At 44.8% G+C, this 17,952-nt stretch overlaps 1 protein-coding gene across 1 annotated transcript in view; it reads left to right on the plus strand.

Moving 5' to 3' along the window:
- The window catches only part of LOC138512998 (zona pellucida sperm-binding protein 1-like), a 258,139-nt gene that overhangs the window by 184,213 nt on the left and 55,974 nt on the right, over positions 1–17,952 (plus strand). The window contains exons 5-7 of the mRNA XM_069627714.1: positions 13,060–13,244; positions 13,329–13,426; positions 13,511–13,638. Of these exons, the coding sequence (XP_069483815.1) occupies positions 13,060–13,244; positions 13,329–13,426; positions 13,511–13,638 (411 nt within the window). The remainder of the gene's footprint in view (positions 1–13,059; positions 13,245–13,328; positions 13,427–13,510; positions 13,639–17,952) is intronic.

The raw sequence follows: 17,952 nt of genomic DNA on the forward strand, positions 1-17,952 counted from the left end.
TCGATAAATGGCACATTGCATCAATGTCCATTGTAATAGAATGGAATCTTTCGTGGTCCATGTCTGTAAGCATGTTTCCTTTTGATGCATGAAAGTGCATTCAACGGACGCGTAACACACCACGATATGTGGTATACCAATCAATTCTGTAGTAAAGTTATCACTGTGTTCATTCTACTAGGTTACACAGGTTTTCCATCTCTGACTAAAAAACATATTGCATAGAAAGCTGCAATATAATTCCATCAATCACATGCAAAAAGTGTAATTTTTTAAAATTATTTCTATTTTTTCATACAGATCTATAGACTTTTCAAGAATGCCTGCTTGCATGGTTTTCGGTTGCCCTTCTAGGAGCCATGCCACACAGTCCTGCATACATTCCCAAGGATATTGATTTAATTAGATGGGTTAAATATCGTGGTTTTCTGGTGGACGAGATTTAAAGTAGAGCACAGAATGTCTTGAAGGACATGAGTGCCCTCAATTTTGCAGTCTGCATTTTAAAGACGATATGTATGAACAATTGAATTACACAAAAAAAGCGTTGATCGTAAATTGCTTCCAAATGCAATTCTAACTAAATGTATGCACACGTTGCCTCAGGTGAGTCGTGGATGATAAATTAGCTGTGTTTGTTATGTAGGAAGATAGTCTGCATAAATAAGTATTATCAATGATCTCTTGATCTAATTAGGGTAGGGTATTGAAAATGAAACTTCAACGGATTTTAGCTTTCGCTTTATAATTACTTAAAATGTCTTACTAAAGTTTCCATAGTTGCCCGATTGCATTGAATTTTTACTAAACTACATTTTACTGTACTACATCTGTCCCCACTTTCTGGAGCCTCCAATAAATCAAGGAATTATGACCATTAAAAAACAATGCCATAGTGCCTTTTAAAAGTTGCCTAATGTTTTCGTAATCGGTTGCTTGACATGTCCCTTTTTTTCATAGAGCACACTGATGGAAGCACAGTTCCTTACAAGTGACAAAACCACTGACTCATCCAGTATCCCAATGGTGAGCCCTACCGACATCCACAAAGTGATATTATCGAGCGTTGGATCTGCCCACATATCTAACACAATTCCCTTTTACCACTTTATGACAATGCACTGAAAATGAGAGAGCAAGATTATGCCTAATTTTCTTTTCCGGAGTCAACGTCAAGTTCACTAATTTTTTTACTTGTCCTTTACGAGAATGTGTTATGCTTGGAATTTCAAATAATATGAAAATGTTTATGTATGCTATCGGTTATTTACACTAAGTGGCATGTATGGGTGTCTCTCTATATGTACCTTTTGCCTGCATCTCATTGTCTCAGTTTAATTTTGCTCTTTTCATCCGTAGTTAACAAGTGCTGTGTTACCACTTTCTCCTTTGCAACTGGCCCAGAGTATGAGGTAGGCTTACTTACAGTTCCCTTGCAAGAATGAAAGTAAATCCTACAATGATTATTATTAAGAGTAAAATGCATATAACCGTGCACTGTTTCAAACTTTTCTTATTTCAGTTCTAACGTTACACTTCCTCCCTAATGCAGAGTACATTACAAAATGTTTGAGGGCAACATTACAATCAGTATGTTTTAGACAGTGATTTCTGATCAAGTACATGTGTCATCTAGGAAGGTAATCAAGTGAAATTTGAAAAGTATATTATGACTAAATGACGTATACTGTTTGGGAGGTTATGTTCATACAAATGTTCCATTAGTCTTGCGACAACAAACCTTGTAATGTATGGTTCATAATCATTTAATACTACTTTGTAAGTGCTCTGTGCGATTTAAGATTTTAATTTCCAGTACGATTGACATTTTAGTTTTTTTAATGAATATTCTATTCAAGGAATGTATACAAGGTGCGGAATTAGAAGAGGAGGCACATGGACCAGAGGTGAACATAACCGAATATTGAATACAATTGGACATCCGATTGCATTTGGAATACATTGTAATGTTGTAGTTTTTTCTATTCATTCAAGTTGGTTCTGTTTGTAGATATGTACATATGTTTGTTTGCATGGAAATGAAATGTGCTTCATTTCAACCATATAAAAACGCTATTTATTCAACTTGTTGGAGCAGTGGGAAAAGAGAAACCCATGGTTTCAAAGAAAACTAAGAAAACAAGGGTAACAAACAAGTTTGTTTTGTAGACGTTTTAAGGCTGGTGTCTTATTCATATAATGTTTTTGTTTTTAAAGTCATATCTGCTGTATGTGTGCTATTCATTGAGCATGTTTTTCAACACATCTCTTAGAGGCCCAGAAGGAAGAGACGTATAAAGACACAGACAACAAATGAAACCAAAGATGTGGCTTGCCAAACAGATTTCACAATGGAGCAACTACTATTTGGGGTGCAGCGTGGGCCAGTCAATAAGCAGACTCGTGATGCTTATGCCGAATGGTCGGAAACTGAATGGAATGTGACCAGTGATCTCTGCAAAGTGTCCATGGACCATTGCTACCATGTGACACCTTGACAAGATGAAACTAAATACAATGACGATGCATTGCCATTCCCCGCAGATCCCTTGACACAATCTACGCCCGCTAAAAATGTTCCACCCAAGAAACATTCCATGTTACCTGTTACTCAAATTCGTGTGCAAATATCACAACCTGAACTAACGGAGACTGAAGCTTCAACGCAAATGACCGAGGAACTTGCTAAAGATCTCGACTTTAGTTTGCCTAGTTTGGGCAATTTGTCCAGAACAGTCTGTTCACAAACCACATTCATGCAGACGATTGGCTAATAAAGGAGAAAAAATACTTTGTATTCTACAGCTGCCTGCTAGAGATTGTACAGATGCTGAAATGTGTCCATACATTGAGGGGGAACATATGCGGGGAGGCATTGGTAAATGTCTCATGCATTACAAGGCACTAACTTGAAAATCCAAGCCAGCTGTGTCCATCACCATAATACATCTTCATGGTCCACTCAACTGATGCTGGGAAAAGTGCAAGCTGGAAATCTACTATGTTCTGCAGCTTTACTTTTCAGCTGTACTACTTTCTGTAAGATTTCCAGTTTTTGTCATTTTGTGGGAGTCGAGTTCCGTGCTAAAACCAAGTACTACAAATTTCAAAGGGAATTCTTATTCCCCACTATTAGTCAAGCCTGGAAAATTGAACAGATGTCAATTGAAAGCACATTCTCCAGCAAATGTTTCTGGCTAGCTGGTGACAGTGTGACAGCCCTGGATTTTCAGCAAGATACTGCATATACCAATGTCAAGACATGGAAAGTAAAAAAATTGTGAGTTTGGAGATTGTGCAGGTGTCCCAATGTACATCTTCTGGGGCCATGGAGAAACATGGTTTCATCAAATCTGTCGAACATCTTCAATCAAGGGGAATGCAAATGGACCTGATAGCCACTGACGGGCATGTTTCAATAGCCAAGGCCATGCAAGAGCAGTTTCCACACATTCATCATCAATTTGATGCATGGCACATTGCCAAATAAGTCAATACATAAATTACAGCTGCCGGTTAAAAAAAAAAAAAGGGTTCGGAAAATATTTGAAAGTGGTGTTGGTGTCAGTCTATCAGCAACCATCTTTGGTGGAGCTCCAAAACCTGTGATGGGTCTGTACAAATTATAATTGAAAAATGGCATTCATTGATGTACCATTGTTCCTATGTACACTCATGGACAGAAAACCAGCATTTTCATGAATGTGCACAGCGACCTTTATCACAGGTGCAGAAACACAAGAAGTGGTTGGTGCCATGTTCACCTCCACACAAAGCTCTTGAGAAGATTGTTAACAATAAAACTCTTGAGACCTGAAGGGAATCAAAGGATACTGTCCTACTGGAGATTTGGAGGTGTTCCATAATATGTGCCTAAAGTACAGGCCCAAAACGTTGCATTTCAGCATAGACGGTATGGAGGCCAGAAGAAGACTAGCTGTACTTGCACACAATGAGAACGTTGGAAGGGAACAAGCAAAAACTACAGGAAACTTCGGGATGCTGTGTTACCTCTTGGCCTTTACAAAACAAGGCGAACAGTGGGTGGCCAAGCCAATATACCAGGAAATGGAATTCGAATTTGTGAAAGATCTGACATTAACTGTGTTGGCCATGCATACTCATGGAATCAATCCTGATTTTGTTCCTAGGACACTTACAATGCCACAAAACATTGCAAACGTGCCCTGTCCACCTAAAGTAAAGCGGAACTTGTTGAAAAGTTGACTTTCCAATTTAAATTATATGTAGCGGTCTTCATAATGTGCTCACTTTAACATTTTTCGATATGTTCCCCAATGTTTGGACATTCTACATCAACAATCGAATGCTATTACACTCAATTTCAATGCTACAAAAAGTATTAAAGTATTTATGCAGATTTAATCCGGTGTATGATTCATTAATGTATATCTTTTACTTTACCTTCATTTATATTACTGGTCCTCGATCGATAAGACACATGTCTGTGGTTGCTATTGGTGATATATTTCAGAATAGAATTGCCCTAGCACATCAGTGCTGCACTGCCCATTTGGGTTGCTGAAATACTGATGGGCAAATGGATATTTGCCATCAGGCAAAGGTACACTGACGTAACTAAGCATCCAATTTTTGGTCGGCTCCCCAGAAATTCTTGGTAAACGGATCCAAAGCACCGACTATGCAAACGCCCTTGCAGGAATGACCCCATGGTACCCACAGGGACTTAACGGATCTGTTGCTACTCCACAAACCTGCCCTTTATAATTTAGCATATGCTCCCTGTGGGGCATGTGTGGCTGTAAGTCCTTCAGCCTTTTCCCTCTTTTCTTTAAACTTCCACTGTTGTCTTCATAGCTTCAAGCAAGCCGGCGAAATACCTATGGGATCCCCTTCCGACCATGCTCCATGGTGCCTTGGGACTGGACTTTAGTTTTGCAAGGCCCCGGGTGACCAGATTTTCATGACCGGGCAGCCAACAAACTAAAAGGACAACCCCACTCCCCCCGATTTCACCACTGCACCCCCCCCCCTTTAAACTGGTATACCTCACTTCCCCCACCAACCCCCATTCTAAAGTATCTGCATATAAATTGCGGGGTTTTTATTTGTGGATACAAGCACGTTGTTAACAAAGGAGCTTTGCTGCCTTGACTTTGCATGCCTTGCTTTATTTACTTGCTTCTTAGCCAGTCGCTGTGTCACAAGCAGTAAATGCATGTGGATGGTACATGGGGTGGTGATTCAAGCCCATCCTAGGAGGGAAAAAATGTGAAAATATTATGATGGCCATTTAGTTTCTAATTTTTGGTGATGGTGTCAACCTCCCTTTCCCCAAAACTGGGATGTGGTTTTTGAATTAAACTCTTGGGCTGGGGGGACAGCGGGCCCAATTCTGGGAAAGTCCTGGCTAAACCAGGACGACTGGTCAACCGGTGATGTCGGGGGTAACAGCACTCTGGCAGCAGTCAGGTCTCGACATGTGCTCCCACAAGCATTCTCAATAGGTCACTGGGGCTGACTGAGCACCAGTGCTCGCAATGTCTTCCTCTCTTACCCTCCCACTGCCATTTCCAACAAAGATCAGGGTAGGAAATGGGTCGGAACTCCCGGAAGAAGCAAAGTTTGTCTCACTGGAGCGCTGACTGAGCTCTGATCTGTCCTGAGGCCCAAGAGACTCGCAGATCTGTTCCCATGCTGAGCTCTAGCACATGATCAGCTTGTGCTTCAGAAGTTTTGGCATACACAGCTGAATGCTGGAACGACCAAAGTCTTACATCCTGTTCATAAGCTTTCCAGATTGGTATAAATGCTTTGCAATAGACTTATTAGAGTGAGCACTGTAACCAATTAAGAGTCCAACTGCCATTATTTCCTCAAAAAGGTTTCTTGCTGAATCACTATGACAAACCTGTTTCAAATGTAACATTGTGGGCATTCTTCGGTTTCCACAATCAGGTTTGCTTTTATGCAAATCACCAGGCTTGGGTTCCATGAAGAGAGACTGTGTTGTGTGATGTGGCCAGGGCCACGCTCCTCAGCCCTGCCCTTCCTATTGCTCTGCTCCCCCCACCCCCCAACCTCAAGAAGGGGAGGGTTTGCAGAGTGAATAACTTTCTGTTTCCAGCACTGATTAAACTGCTATCTCCTTCTTTGGCTACATTCCCACCTCCCTTTAGACAGCGATGTTGGCGCTATCGCTGCACCCAACCTTCTAGCTATGGGTTGGGGCTTCCTAGGGCTCAGACACATCGGCCGATTTATCTTTGCGACATGCCACGTTGCTACTTTACTGGGCATAGCTGCAGAACTTGTAACGCTGTTAATTTTGCTTGGGACTTTCTGCTGCTATGCCACACCAGTGCCTAACATATTCTTCTAGGCCTTCCTGGGTGGCAGGAATGACATTTCATTCAGCTACTTCACCTTCTTTCTGCCTCAAGCTTGGCTATTCAACACTGCCTTGCGCACCCTCATTGTCCTGTCAATGAGGGTGCCGAACAGGAGAGGTGTCCCAGCAAATGTCCTGGTCTGACTCTCGTGCCACTGGGAGGGTGCGGGGAGAGGTGGAAACCGTCCCCTCCACGCATCCCGGATCCCCCCCCTGCTCGTTATGCCACTGGAACAGTGCTATCTATCATACATTTCATACTGCAGTGTTCTTTCTTGGTTTTGTTAGGTGCAGCTGTGATGTCTCTTCTGTACGTCATCTGTCTCAAGCACTTTGCCCTTTTCTCATGGATGCATTATTCAGGGCCACTGTGTTCATTACCTTCATGCTAGGAATCCTGGGTTTGGTGCTTAAGTAATGTCTCCCCTCTGTTTGGTGCACTACTGACATATTTCACAATGTGTCAATGCAGTGTTCTCCCTTACTGTATATGATCCTGCAGTGCTATGTCAGTTCATGGTTGCTCAATGCCTTTTGCACATTGCCCAGTGTGTCTGATAGATGAGGGGTATCTATCCTCCTGAATACTGCTCATTGTTTGGCTGTACCTGGCCCCTTTAAAACTGTCCACAGGGACACTGTGTATACATTTGTAGATCTTCTTGGGTCTTGACTGTTTCCAGCTAGGCTTCTGGACTTTCGAAGGTGTCGAGTCTGTATCAAAGGTGGTGTCGGCACAATGGTAGGCAAACACCGGGGATGTCACCAAGTGGCAATCTGTGCCTTAAATGAAGCCTGCAAAAGGAGCGTATGTAGATCTTTGCAGCTCACAGATGGAGGGTGTCTTAGTGCGTGGATTTAACTGCAGCGTCAAGTTAGTTGGAAGGTTTCAGCGACGCAGTGCATTTCGAAAGCAGTGATCAGATCGAAGACACTGCAGAACAGATGGGTAAGGTTGTTGATCTTCGTGGTTGCAGAGCGTAGAGTGTGAATGGCAGCTCCATTGGTTCTTGTAGCAGCCTGAAAGTGATTTGAAGTGAGAAACCAACCCCAAGGCTGTTCCTTTTTTATTCTCGGTTGCTGTAGGCCTCTGTCCAGATTCAGAAAGTAAAGGCAAGTGCTTCTACCCTTCCAAGCCTGGGCATCTGCCAAAGAAAACTTGCAGGGGTGTCACCTATAGTAGAGTGGGTATTTGATACTAGTGTTTAGGCAGCAGCAGGTGACTCCAAATGTTCCCCAGAGGTTTAATATCCTTAATACTTCCTTGGAAATCCTCATCTGCTCCACGTTGCAGGGGACTTTCGGCAGACTAATAAGGTTATAGTGAAATCCTGCTGTAGTCCAAAGATGGTTCAACAAATGGGGGTTGGATGACCCACTTATATCCTATTTTTTTTCCACAGTCTATTGGTCTAATTCAAGCTTTCTATTAGGTGCCATTTTCTGCTGATTCTAAGTTTTTACTTCTGATGTCTGCTCACAGAGCTTTGTCTGCAGGGAGTTGGGAGGGGTTACAGGAAGGAGCATGGCTTAAACCTTTTCAAGATGGCGGGACCCTTCCTCGTGGGACAACCTTTCTTCTAAGTTACACTAGTTCCTTCCTCGCAGGTCTTCTTGCGTTCAAAGAGACGCCAATCATCCCCCCTTGTGTGTCTTCACCCATTGAGCTGACGGACTTTCCCTTTGAAGCATTGTATTCCACCTGGCCCCTTTGGGGATATTTGCTAATCTGTGAAGGTGTGACGAAATTAGTACTGCTCTGCAGGATTTCAGGGATAAGTAGTGGCTAATGCGACTGCTCAGACCCACACTACTACTAAAGCAGTGGTGTGGGCATAGCCTGACAGATCTACCACTCAACTCCTTTACTAGCATGGGCCGAGAAGCAGATATCTTCATGAGAAGGACGTGAGCTGGCACAGCTGCAATGCAAACAATAGTGCAGTGGAACCAGAAAAAAAAAATTACAACCAAGGATCTACAAAAATAGGAACTTTTATAAAATTGGACAATGCATGCAAATAATTAAAAACACTGGAGGCCCAACCCATAAAAGTAACAGAGAATGCAGGTTTGGGGAAAATAGGGGCACTCTGTATGAAGACAAAGGTGTAGACAATTGATTTAAGAAGCAAATGTCCAGGTTTATGAAGGTACCTTTAAAATGTTAGTGAAGGGAGGTTAAAAGCTTCTGTGACCAGGGGCATGGGGCTTCTTCAAATACCTCATGGTCTTTGGGCGTCAACAGTGTTCTGCCAGGCGTGTTTTAGTTTCCAGATGCTTTGATTCAGCATCAGGTTGGTGAGCTGATCAATTCGGTCCAACACACTGTGCCATCCAAGCAGCAACAGCACATGGCACAAAGAAGTGCGGGACAAGCCGGTGAAGCGCACAAGTGCTTCAAAGCAAGACACTGGGCACAGAGCTGTTCTTTGACTTCTGGGTTGCAGGGAGACCCAGTCTAGGTATGTCAGTGGCAAGGCGAGCCCTTTATTGTGCCCTTCCCAACTAGGAAGGTTAATAGAGGTCACTTTCAGGGGATCGGTCACCTCCAGTGGCATGGTCCTGTCAAATAGCACTGCTCGCTTTGACATCCGTGCAGAGTCTGCTCACACAGGTTTGAATCCCGGCAGGGCCAAACTCGGCCTTTCCATTCGAGGTCGATAAATGAGCACCACACACTCTGGGTAATAATAAGCAGCGCTCAAATATCTGAGGGTTCGTAGTGCTATATAAATGCTAAATTATTATTAAAGTGCTTCAGTGGCAGTAGACTTTGTCCACAAAGCAGTCTCACCCTAAATGTGCCAGTGGGATGGGTATGGAGAAACGCTTTCCTTTTTCTTGGAGCCGTCAGCCTTCATCTCTACGGCAGATGACTTTAATATTGACTGTATCCCTAACAGAGTTTCAGGTGTCTCCTTCTTTTCTTGAAATCCAAAGATGAAACCAGTAAAGGCAGGGTGTTTCCCCTTTATAAAGGCAGAAACTGTTTAGTCCAGAGCAAGGCCCCTTGTCAGGGAATTTAGACTGCTCAAACCAATGTCATTTTCTTTGATGTCCCATCCAGATTCCTTTGTTTCCAGTAAGTGGGCAGGCCGTTTAGGGATCCTTAGCAGAATCTAAGATGGTGGAACCCCTCTGTGGACTAATGTCCCCTCTTGGCTATTCTTAACTCCATGTATTCCTCCCTCTGTTGTGGGTACACCAAGGCCATTCAGCTGACTCATACCAGCTGTGTTATTTGAGTCCTCAAGTTGGCACGGATGACGTGCATATGCTTGTGGCTTTATAATTGTGTGATCCAATAGGTCCCATGTCATAATCGGACCTGTCTTATATTTACAGTGTAATGCTTCACAAGGCACAATTCTATTTTTAACCAGAGGTGCAACTATTTAACGGCTATATCTGCCTAGTTCAACTTGTTCCAACAGATCTCCAGGAATGCACATCTAACCTTGAACCTGCCCTGCTGCAACTGTAGTCCTACATCTCCACCAAGTGTGGCAGTGTTTTCATGCCTGTACTTTGGCAGGTGTGTTAGTCTTTGGAACAGAATTGCTATTGCTCTCAAACTTTGCTCACTCTCTCCCGCACTTTCTTCAGTCTCTCTTTTGGTTGGCAACTTCTTTTGGCAGGGTCACACTGACCAAAGTCCTCGCTTTGCTCTCCAATGAACAGTGATCAGCTCATCACTGTTCACTGGATCATGGTTTCCATCAGTTCCTGCCCTATTCATTTACTGGCATCAGTAAAATTCTTCTATGTAGTTTGACTCTCTTGTCGGCTACTTTATGGCCTGTACATGGAGAACCTCTGGATCCACTGTGGTTGTCTAGAAGGGGTTGGTGTCTAGTGCTGCAGGGCAAGGTCAGCCTTTTCCTTTTAGTATGCAGTTTACAATTAAAGAAATTAAACTACAAGCACAGTACCAAGATGCAAGATGCTTTAAGTGAAATTACGAACTCAGTGAAGGAGATGAAGTCAGATGCTCTCCTTTTATTTGTATGAGCTTTCTCACACAGATATGGGATGTACCCTGTGACACTAGGCTATTTTGTCCTATATAGCTTCACCCGCATGTGGAGAATTGTCCCTTGTCTTTCCCTACCCCAAGTTTCCTGCTGTTCTTTTAGAGTCCAAACCACGAAACCTGAATCTTGGAGCGTCATGAATATGGTCCAGAGCCGACAACGATCTGGTTGATCATGGTAAAGTTGTGTATCCACCCACTTTGATCCTGATGAGGAAAATTGTTCAAATCTAGACCACCAAGAATTTGCAGAGATGTGTTGGAAATGTAATGTAATGCAGTGCCAAGTGATCTAAAAAGCTGGTGCTTTTGTTCCACTGTTTTCGATGCCAAATTCAAAAGAAAATGAATGTCCCAAAATTGCACCTATGATAGTGAAGTTTCACCTTGGATTTTGAAGGAGGTTCCCACTGGAAAGGTTTCCAAAGTCCGCCAACCACCCATTTACTATTTGCAGCACGTCTACTATTGGCTCAGATGCTTGAGGGAGGGGAATTGTGAGAAAATCCTGGTGACAAGTAAGACGGACACATGTTTATTGAACAATGAAATGCTATATGCAGGTTGGGGAAACACCTAATCTAAACCCAACTCTAAGATGGGAACAAGCGTCCACCATCAAATGAAAAACAAGGGAGTCCTAGTAGTGTCGGGTCAAATAAAAAAGGCCTATACTAAGAAACCTATTGCCAAACCTCACAACTAATTCAAAAAGGGGTGTGGGATAGTTCTCAAGAAAAGAAAGAAGTGTTCTCAAATAATGTCAGTATGCGGTAGCCTGTGTCTCCCTTCCCCACGTTTTGGACACTGGGTAAGATGTGAGCTTGGAGCACAGCAGAGTCTCTGGCTTCTCCAGCACAAGTCAACCGTTCCAATGACAGTTCTCAATCCCATCAATGGCAGTATCGTTTCCTCTGAAAGTCAGTTGCCTTCGAGCCTGAGGTGTTTTATAATAACAAAAACAAAAGTTCCTTTAACAAATGAAAGTTTGTTTCCAAAGTTCAAAGACTGTGATGGTTTCAACCGTGGGTCCCCCTCTTCTGAGCTGACCCTTTTTGTATCGTACTTCACAGTATATCACAGTTCAGATAGGGTGATGGTTTCACCTCTGGGTCCCCCTCTTCTTGGATGTCCCTTCTGAATTGTAATCCACAGTTCCTTTCTTGAAGTTTGGATGATAGCTTTACCCCTGGATCTCCCTCTGCTGGGCTCAGACCTCTTGACTGCTAGTACTTGGGTGATGGCTTCATCTCTGGCATCCCTCCTTTTGGGGTTCACTCTTGCCATCTCTTAAACTCCTGAATGTCAGGTTGACAACTTTTCATCCTTGGATCCCCCTATGCTGGGCTCTGACCCCTCTCAATTTTTTTGTCTTCCCCTCACCAGGTTTACTGTAGCCATCGATCAGGGTTATGGTGGCTCACCCCTGGGTCTCCCTCTTCTGGGCGCTGACCCCTCTTTACTTTTAATGTTCTCTTTTTACATAGTTAATTATTTTCGGTATTCACTTCCCTTTCTTTCACAGTGCTCGTAGATGAAAGTCTTTGGATTGTACAGGGATTTGGTTTGACCCTCTGTATGACCACTTTGAACTATCTCGCTGGCCCACCTATGGCCTTCTGGTATCGGTAGTTGTCCCATATATGTGGTTTGACCAGAGTCTCTTAAATTGGCACCCACGTGGTGCCAGTTTCTCTCTGCAACTGGTCTCCCTGTCACATTTTTTTTTACAGTTCAAAGTTCAATAGCTTTGGTTAGAAACTTGCACTCCTGCGATTGTCCCTCAACACAGTCCAGTTCTTATCGGTTCTCCCCTCGACTTACCGGCTGTGATGAACCCGCTTGGCTTTTGGCTTCTCTGGGATAAAGGCTGGTACATCGGGCACGGGAGCTTCCTTGCTCCTGCGTATCAGCATAAGCTTGCCTGGGTACCATTGACATCTCCTGCAGAAGACTTGTGCTATTGTTTGTGGTTTTAGGCTTTCTTCCTCAAAGGTTCCGTGGGTTTGGGATGAAAAAAGGCAAGGTCACTTCCGGCCTCCCACTCTCTCGATTCCTGCCGCCTTTCTCCTTCTCTTGAACTGCCGTGTGGTAGCCGTCTCGTTGTGCTGTCTGCCTTGTTCGTACTGTGCCCCATGGCTCCATCTTCTGTCACTGTGGGGAAGGGAAAGGGCCGTCAGGTGTGTGTGATTCTCCTCAATTGCCTGACTTTGCCTGACCCTTGTATTGGGACATGTCAGGGAAACAGCTTGGGTATTAGTCTGTTGTCTTTTTTGTGTTGTGCGAATGTGTTAGTCAAGAAAGGGGGGTAGCGGTTTGGAATGTCCTACGTGAGGGAATGGGGATAAGGTGCTAAAGTAAGGGGCATAGCGTGTCTCACCTGTCAGTGTCCCCACGGACCCCCCCATCCAGGTGATCCTCCCTCACTGGTCCACTCCCAGGAACTGGATCCAATAGGGATGGCTGTGTCCTGGCCACCTGTGACAGATCCTCTAGGTTTAGACAGGGAGACAACTTCAGGTTTCTCCCAGAATTCAGAAGCTGCAATATGTCCTTATGGCTATCACCACTTCTACAATCATGTCTGAATGGTTTTCAACTTCACATTTCTTTTGTTTTGCTTAACCTAGTCTGCCTTTCAATCTTATAGCCAACGTGCAATGTAGTCCTGATGGCTTCTTCACCGTTGTTGTGTCTCGTGATATGTTGCATCACTCCATCCTCTTGGATAAAGTGCACTTTGCTGATTCAAGCCCGGCATGCAGACCCCAGGTTTCGACTGAATCCTTTCGGCTCTTTCGATTCCCTCTGAACCAGTGTGGCACTACTGTCCAGGTAAGGTACATGTCTATATGATCGAACTAGAGGTGCCAAAATGAAATGTATTCCCCAGTCGCTTCCTTTGTTTCTCTCCTCAAGCTACTTGGTGATCGCGTGGTGTACGGGAATGAGATGAAGTATGCGATTGACGTGCAACACTCGGATGATGGTTCCATCACCAGGGATACTGCTTTCATGTGAGTTGTACACTGTTTTGCTTTTTAGTTCTGCTTCGTTGCTTTGCAGAAACATTGAGTCATTCCTACATTTGCCCATCTCAGGTTGTACCTGCGTTGCAGTTACTCCACTAGTGACTCTATTCCAGTCATGGTTGAGGTCTTGACTTTGCCCCCGCCGCTACCGATAGAAGAGGCTGGACCCTTGCGCCTGGAGATGCGGATCGCCAAAGGTAAGAGCAAAGGGTGATTACGCATTCTGCCTCGATGATGGGAGCATGGGATCAGCCAGTGTGGCCACCCGCATGTTGTAAAATGCTCACAGAAGAGGTTGTAGGCTTTTACCCCAGGTGCGTGTTAATATTCCCATCATTCTATTGGAAATAATGCATTCCAGACAAGATCTTTGCAGATGAGTTCATGCTCCACCACACAATTGCCCTAAAATGTGTATTTTTGGAAAACTGTCCCACAATCCTCCCACTCATGTTCATACATGCTTAAGGGGGGGGGGGGGGGAGTCTGCCCCCGGCACTCCTACGAATTCCATAAGTGCCATGGTACTATGAACTGTGAACTTGGGACTTCTCTGCTGCTGTGGGGCATCTGTCCTTTTTCCCAAAAATTGTCAGTGCTGCCTCTTCCTCTCCTTGACACCTACCCGTGGAATCCTCCTTTGTGTGTGCAGCCGGCTTTTCTAACGGCTGGCAATAATTTTAGACCCAGCCCCCACGGAAATCTGCAGTCACATAAATGTTTATTTACATACTGAAGACATCTGATCTGTGAATTGTCCAACCCTCATACAAGCATACTTCCTAGCACAATATAAAAAGGTAATCAATACAGTCTTCCTCTTTGAGAAAAACGCTACGCGCATCAACATTTCACACAGGAGCGCAAGTGCCTTCCCAACGACCGCCATTTCCAGGGCCACTTCCCTTGGGGGAATGTACTGGACACCTAGCTAAGGTTTCCTAAGGGAACTGGGCAAATTTGGAAGTTGGCAAACAAGACACACAACCTTACCCTTTTTCTGGGCTTAAATGGTCATGTCTGGTAACAAAAGCAGCCCGTTATGTCTCATCAGGAGGGCCAGAAGGACTAGCAGTGCATGGCATGGCCCCTTCTGGTCCCGGCGTCGTTATGTTTACCCAATGTGTAGGGTTCAATTGAAAAGATGGTGAATACCACAGGTCAGGATATACTGCTAAGGCCAGCATTTTTCGTTTGTATGCCAACCTGTCTAACACCATCACATAGCCAGACACGTACCGGACTGTTGGAGGCTTACTGGCTTCCATATAGAAGCTATAACCAGCTATCGAACTAAACTTGTAACCACGCAGTCTGTTTAGAGTACATAACGCATGAAAGGGCAAGGAAAACTGGACCTACAAATCGTCTGACACATGTAATCCATTATCAACACATTATGTTTAAATGGATGTAGAGTTCATTTAAATATGGTTGGATGGTTATTGTGGCATTAAGCCCCCTTTCCAAGGGCTTGAACAGAGGTGTTATATGTTCTAATGTTCCAATGTTACTCCGTTCCACCTAGAACGGAGAATGTTTTGTCCCCCGTTCCACCACGGAATGTAACGTCCATTCTCTCCCTGACTGCCCCAGCCTCCGGGGGCCGTAAAATAAAGCTCCCAGTTGCTTACTCTGGTGTCAGAGTTTATTACAATTGGCGACGAGCTTCCTCTCCCTTTTGACACCCTGGCCCCCGGAGCTTCCCTGCCTGTACTCCAGCCTTCCTCTGGCGACAGTGATGGCCCGGCGGCTCCCCGGTGGCCTCCCCTTGCCGCTGCCTCCGCCGCCCCCCCAGCCTTGCCATCTTGTGGGGAAGGAGCCGCCCGACAGGCCACCCGGCAGGCACCAGATACAACATAAAAGAGGTACAATTTCATATTTATTATTTCATAAATCAACGCGGGCTGCCAGCGTCGTCGTGCATTTTTCGAGCACTATCCAACGGCCGTTCGAGGAAAGGACCTCTTAACGTGCCCTGCATGCGGCCATTTTGTCTGGGCCAGTCTTCGTTCTTCGCTCACCAGCTGTATCCTATCAGCTGTCCCCAGCGACTGCCACAAGGCCGCGCACCACAGCGCCCCCACAGGTCGCAGGGGGCAGAGAACAAATAAAGCTCTGAAGCATATCAGCTGTTCTCAGCGACCGCCATAAGGCCGCGTCACACAACGCCCCCACAGGTTGCAAGGGGCAGAGAACAAAAAAAAGCTGTGAAGCACATAAACTCTCCTCGGCGACCACAACAAGGCCGCGCACCTCAACTGTGGCACTCAGAAAAAAACTACTTGAACTAGCCCATGAAGGACACCTGGGAAGGAGTCTGACAAAGAACAGGATAAGGAGCAACTACTGGTGGCCCAACATGTGGAAAGAGGCGGAAGAGACAGTAAAAAACTGCAGTGCCTGCGCTTCCAGCGACAAATCGAAAATCTTAAGGAAAACACCACTCAGCCGGTAGAAACCCCCAAACACGTATGGTCAAAGCTGGCAATAGACATCATGGGCCCTTTTGAAAATCTGGAAGCAGTAAAAATATTCATCATCGTGATCGTGGACTACACTTCCGAATGGGCTGTGGTAGAAACCAGCGCAACCACGAAAAAGGTCATTGACTTCCTAACAGAAATATTCAACAGGGAAGGTGACCCCAGAGACAGTGTCAGACAACGGGTCCCAGTTCACTTCGTCGGAATTCCGTGAATTCCTTGCAAAGAAATCCATCACCACATCACTCTACCACCCAATGTCCAACGGATTGGTGGAAAGAATGAATAGACTAATAAAAAGTGTCATCCAACTAGCCACAGCCAATGTTATGCTATGGAGAGAAACCCTCAAGGAGGCCCTGCTCGCATATAGAACGCTGCATTCCACCACCAACTCAGAACCCTTCACCTTGATGCGAGGAAAAACAGCAACCAACCAACTGAGACCAGCATGGATTTTCTTAGATACTGGCAAAGCAAGAATAAACACAGAACGGAAGGTGGACATGGAACAAATCCACAAAAATATAAAAAGAAACAAAAGAAGTACAAAAATTACTATGACCAGAAGAATAGAGCAAAACAAATGACACTGCAGGAAGGTGACTGGGTCTGTATCAGAGAACCCAAGAAGATACTCAAGGGCGAATCGAAATTTAGATCACCACAAAAAGTCACGCGCTGCCACGGAAAGTCCGTCACATTAGAGGATGGAAAGAGATGATCCCACGACGATCTCGTGAAAATAACGAATGACAACTACAGACCGAGCACTTCTAAAAACAATTACAATGGCACCTGGTCAAGAGAAGATGTGAAGAGAACAACCACCGACACCTACAGACCCAGTATTTCTACAGACTCACATGTTGGCACAAACTGGCACAGCGAACACCGTCCCAACGATGAGGAATCCTCTGCCAGAAGTCTGTCGAGAAGGAATCGCACGATCATCCGGAATTTCAAGAACGATTGTTTATTACTGATCAGCAACTGTCCACCCCGTCCAACCCTGCACCTCCCCCCCCACCCTGCCTCCCCTCCTTTCCTCGTTTTTTTTTTTCCATAGATAAGGAGATGTTATATGTTCTAATGTTCCAATGTTACTCCGTTCCACCTAGAACGGAGAATGTTTTGTCCCCCATTCCACCACGGAATGTAACGTCCATTATCTCCCTGACTGCCCCAGCCTCCGGGGGCCGTAAAATAAAGCTCCCAGTTGCTTACTCTGGTGTCAGAGTTTATTACAAGAGGCTTAAGCCCTTTAGCACCACAGGCTACCAAAGCGCTAACCCAGGGTGTTAAAAGGGGACCCGCTGTCACCGAAAAAGTTAAGTAGGGGTGGGTGGGATGTAAAAGGGAAAAAATGGGGACGAAAGATGGCAGCGGGGAGAGCTGACCGTCAGCTGGCATGGAACACAGGCTTTCACTGGCAGTTCAAGCCTGTGCTCTTAGCCAAATGATTAGCTGGCACTCCCCGCCATAGTGCTAATGACAAGTCATGTTGCCTGGTTGTAGATTAATGCTTGTTTGGATCAATGGCAGAAGTTTCTGGTTTGACAGTAATACAATAGTGTTCATCCACATTTGAATTGAGCAACATGAGCAAACTCTTCTCATTTGTATGTGCTTCACAACAGCATTTGTAGTGTAAAAAGGAGCAGCTATGGGAGCTAGGTTTGAACCTCTCCATCGCTGCCTCTCGATTGTTACTCCCCCTTCTGTTTAAGATTCTGTTTAACTTGAACGGTTAGGACCTACAATGGCCCAAAATTATAACATAAAATAAGTTGCACAAAGTATCATATCACACTGTGAACAAGGAACAATTTTATTGGTTCTTGCTGGAGTGGTTTGTCTCATTACAATGGACTATGAATAAAGTGCGCTAAACAGTGATGACGCTCACTCCTTATTAGCCGCCACACTGCTCTTAGGGCCCTCCATCACCAGGCACACAAAATCTAGGGGAGTCAAGATTGCCATTGTGATTGATGGAAGGTTTATGTCCTGCATTCGAGGCAG

This window comes from Ambystoma mexicanum, chromosome 12, assembly GCF_040938575.1.
Source record: "Ambystoma mexicanum isolate Mex_15411 chromosome 12, UKY_AmexF1_1, whole genome shotgun sequence".
NCBI classification, from domain to species: Eukaryota; Metazoa; Chordata; class Amphibia; order Caudata; family Ambystomatidae; genus Ambystoma; species Ambystoma mexicanum.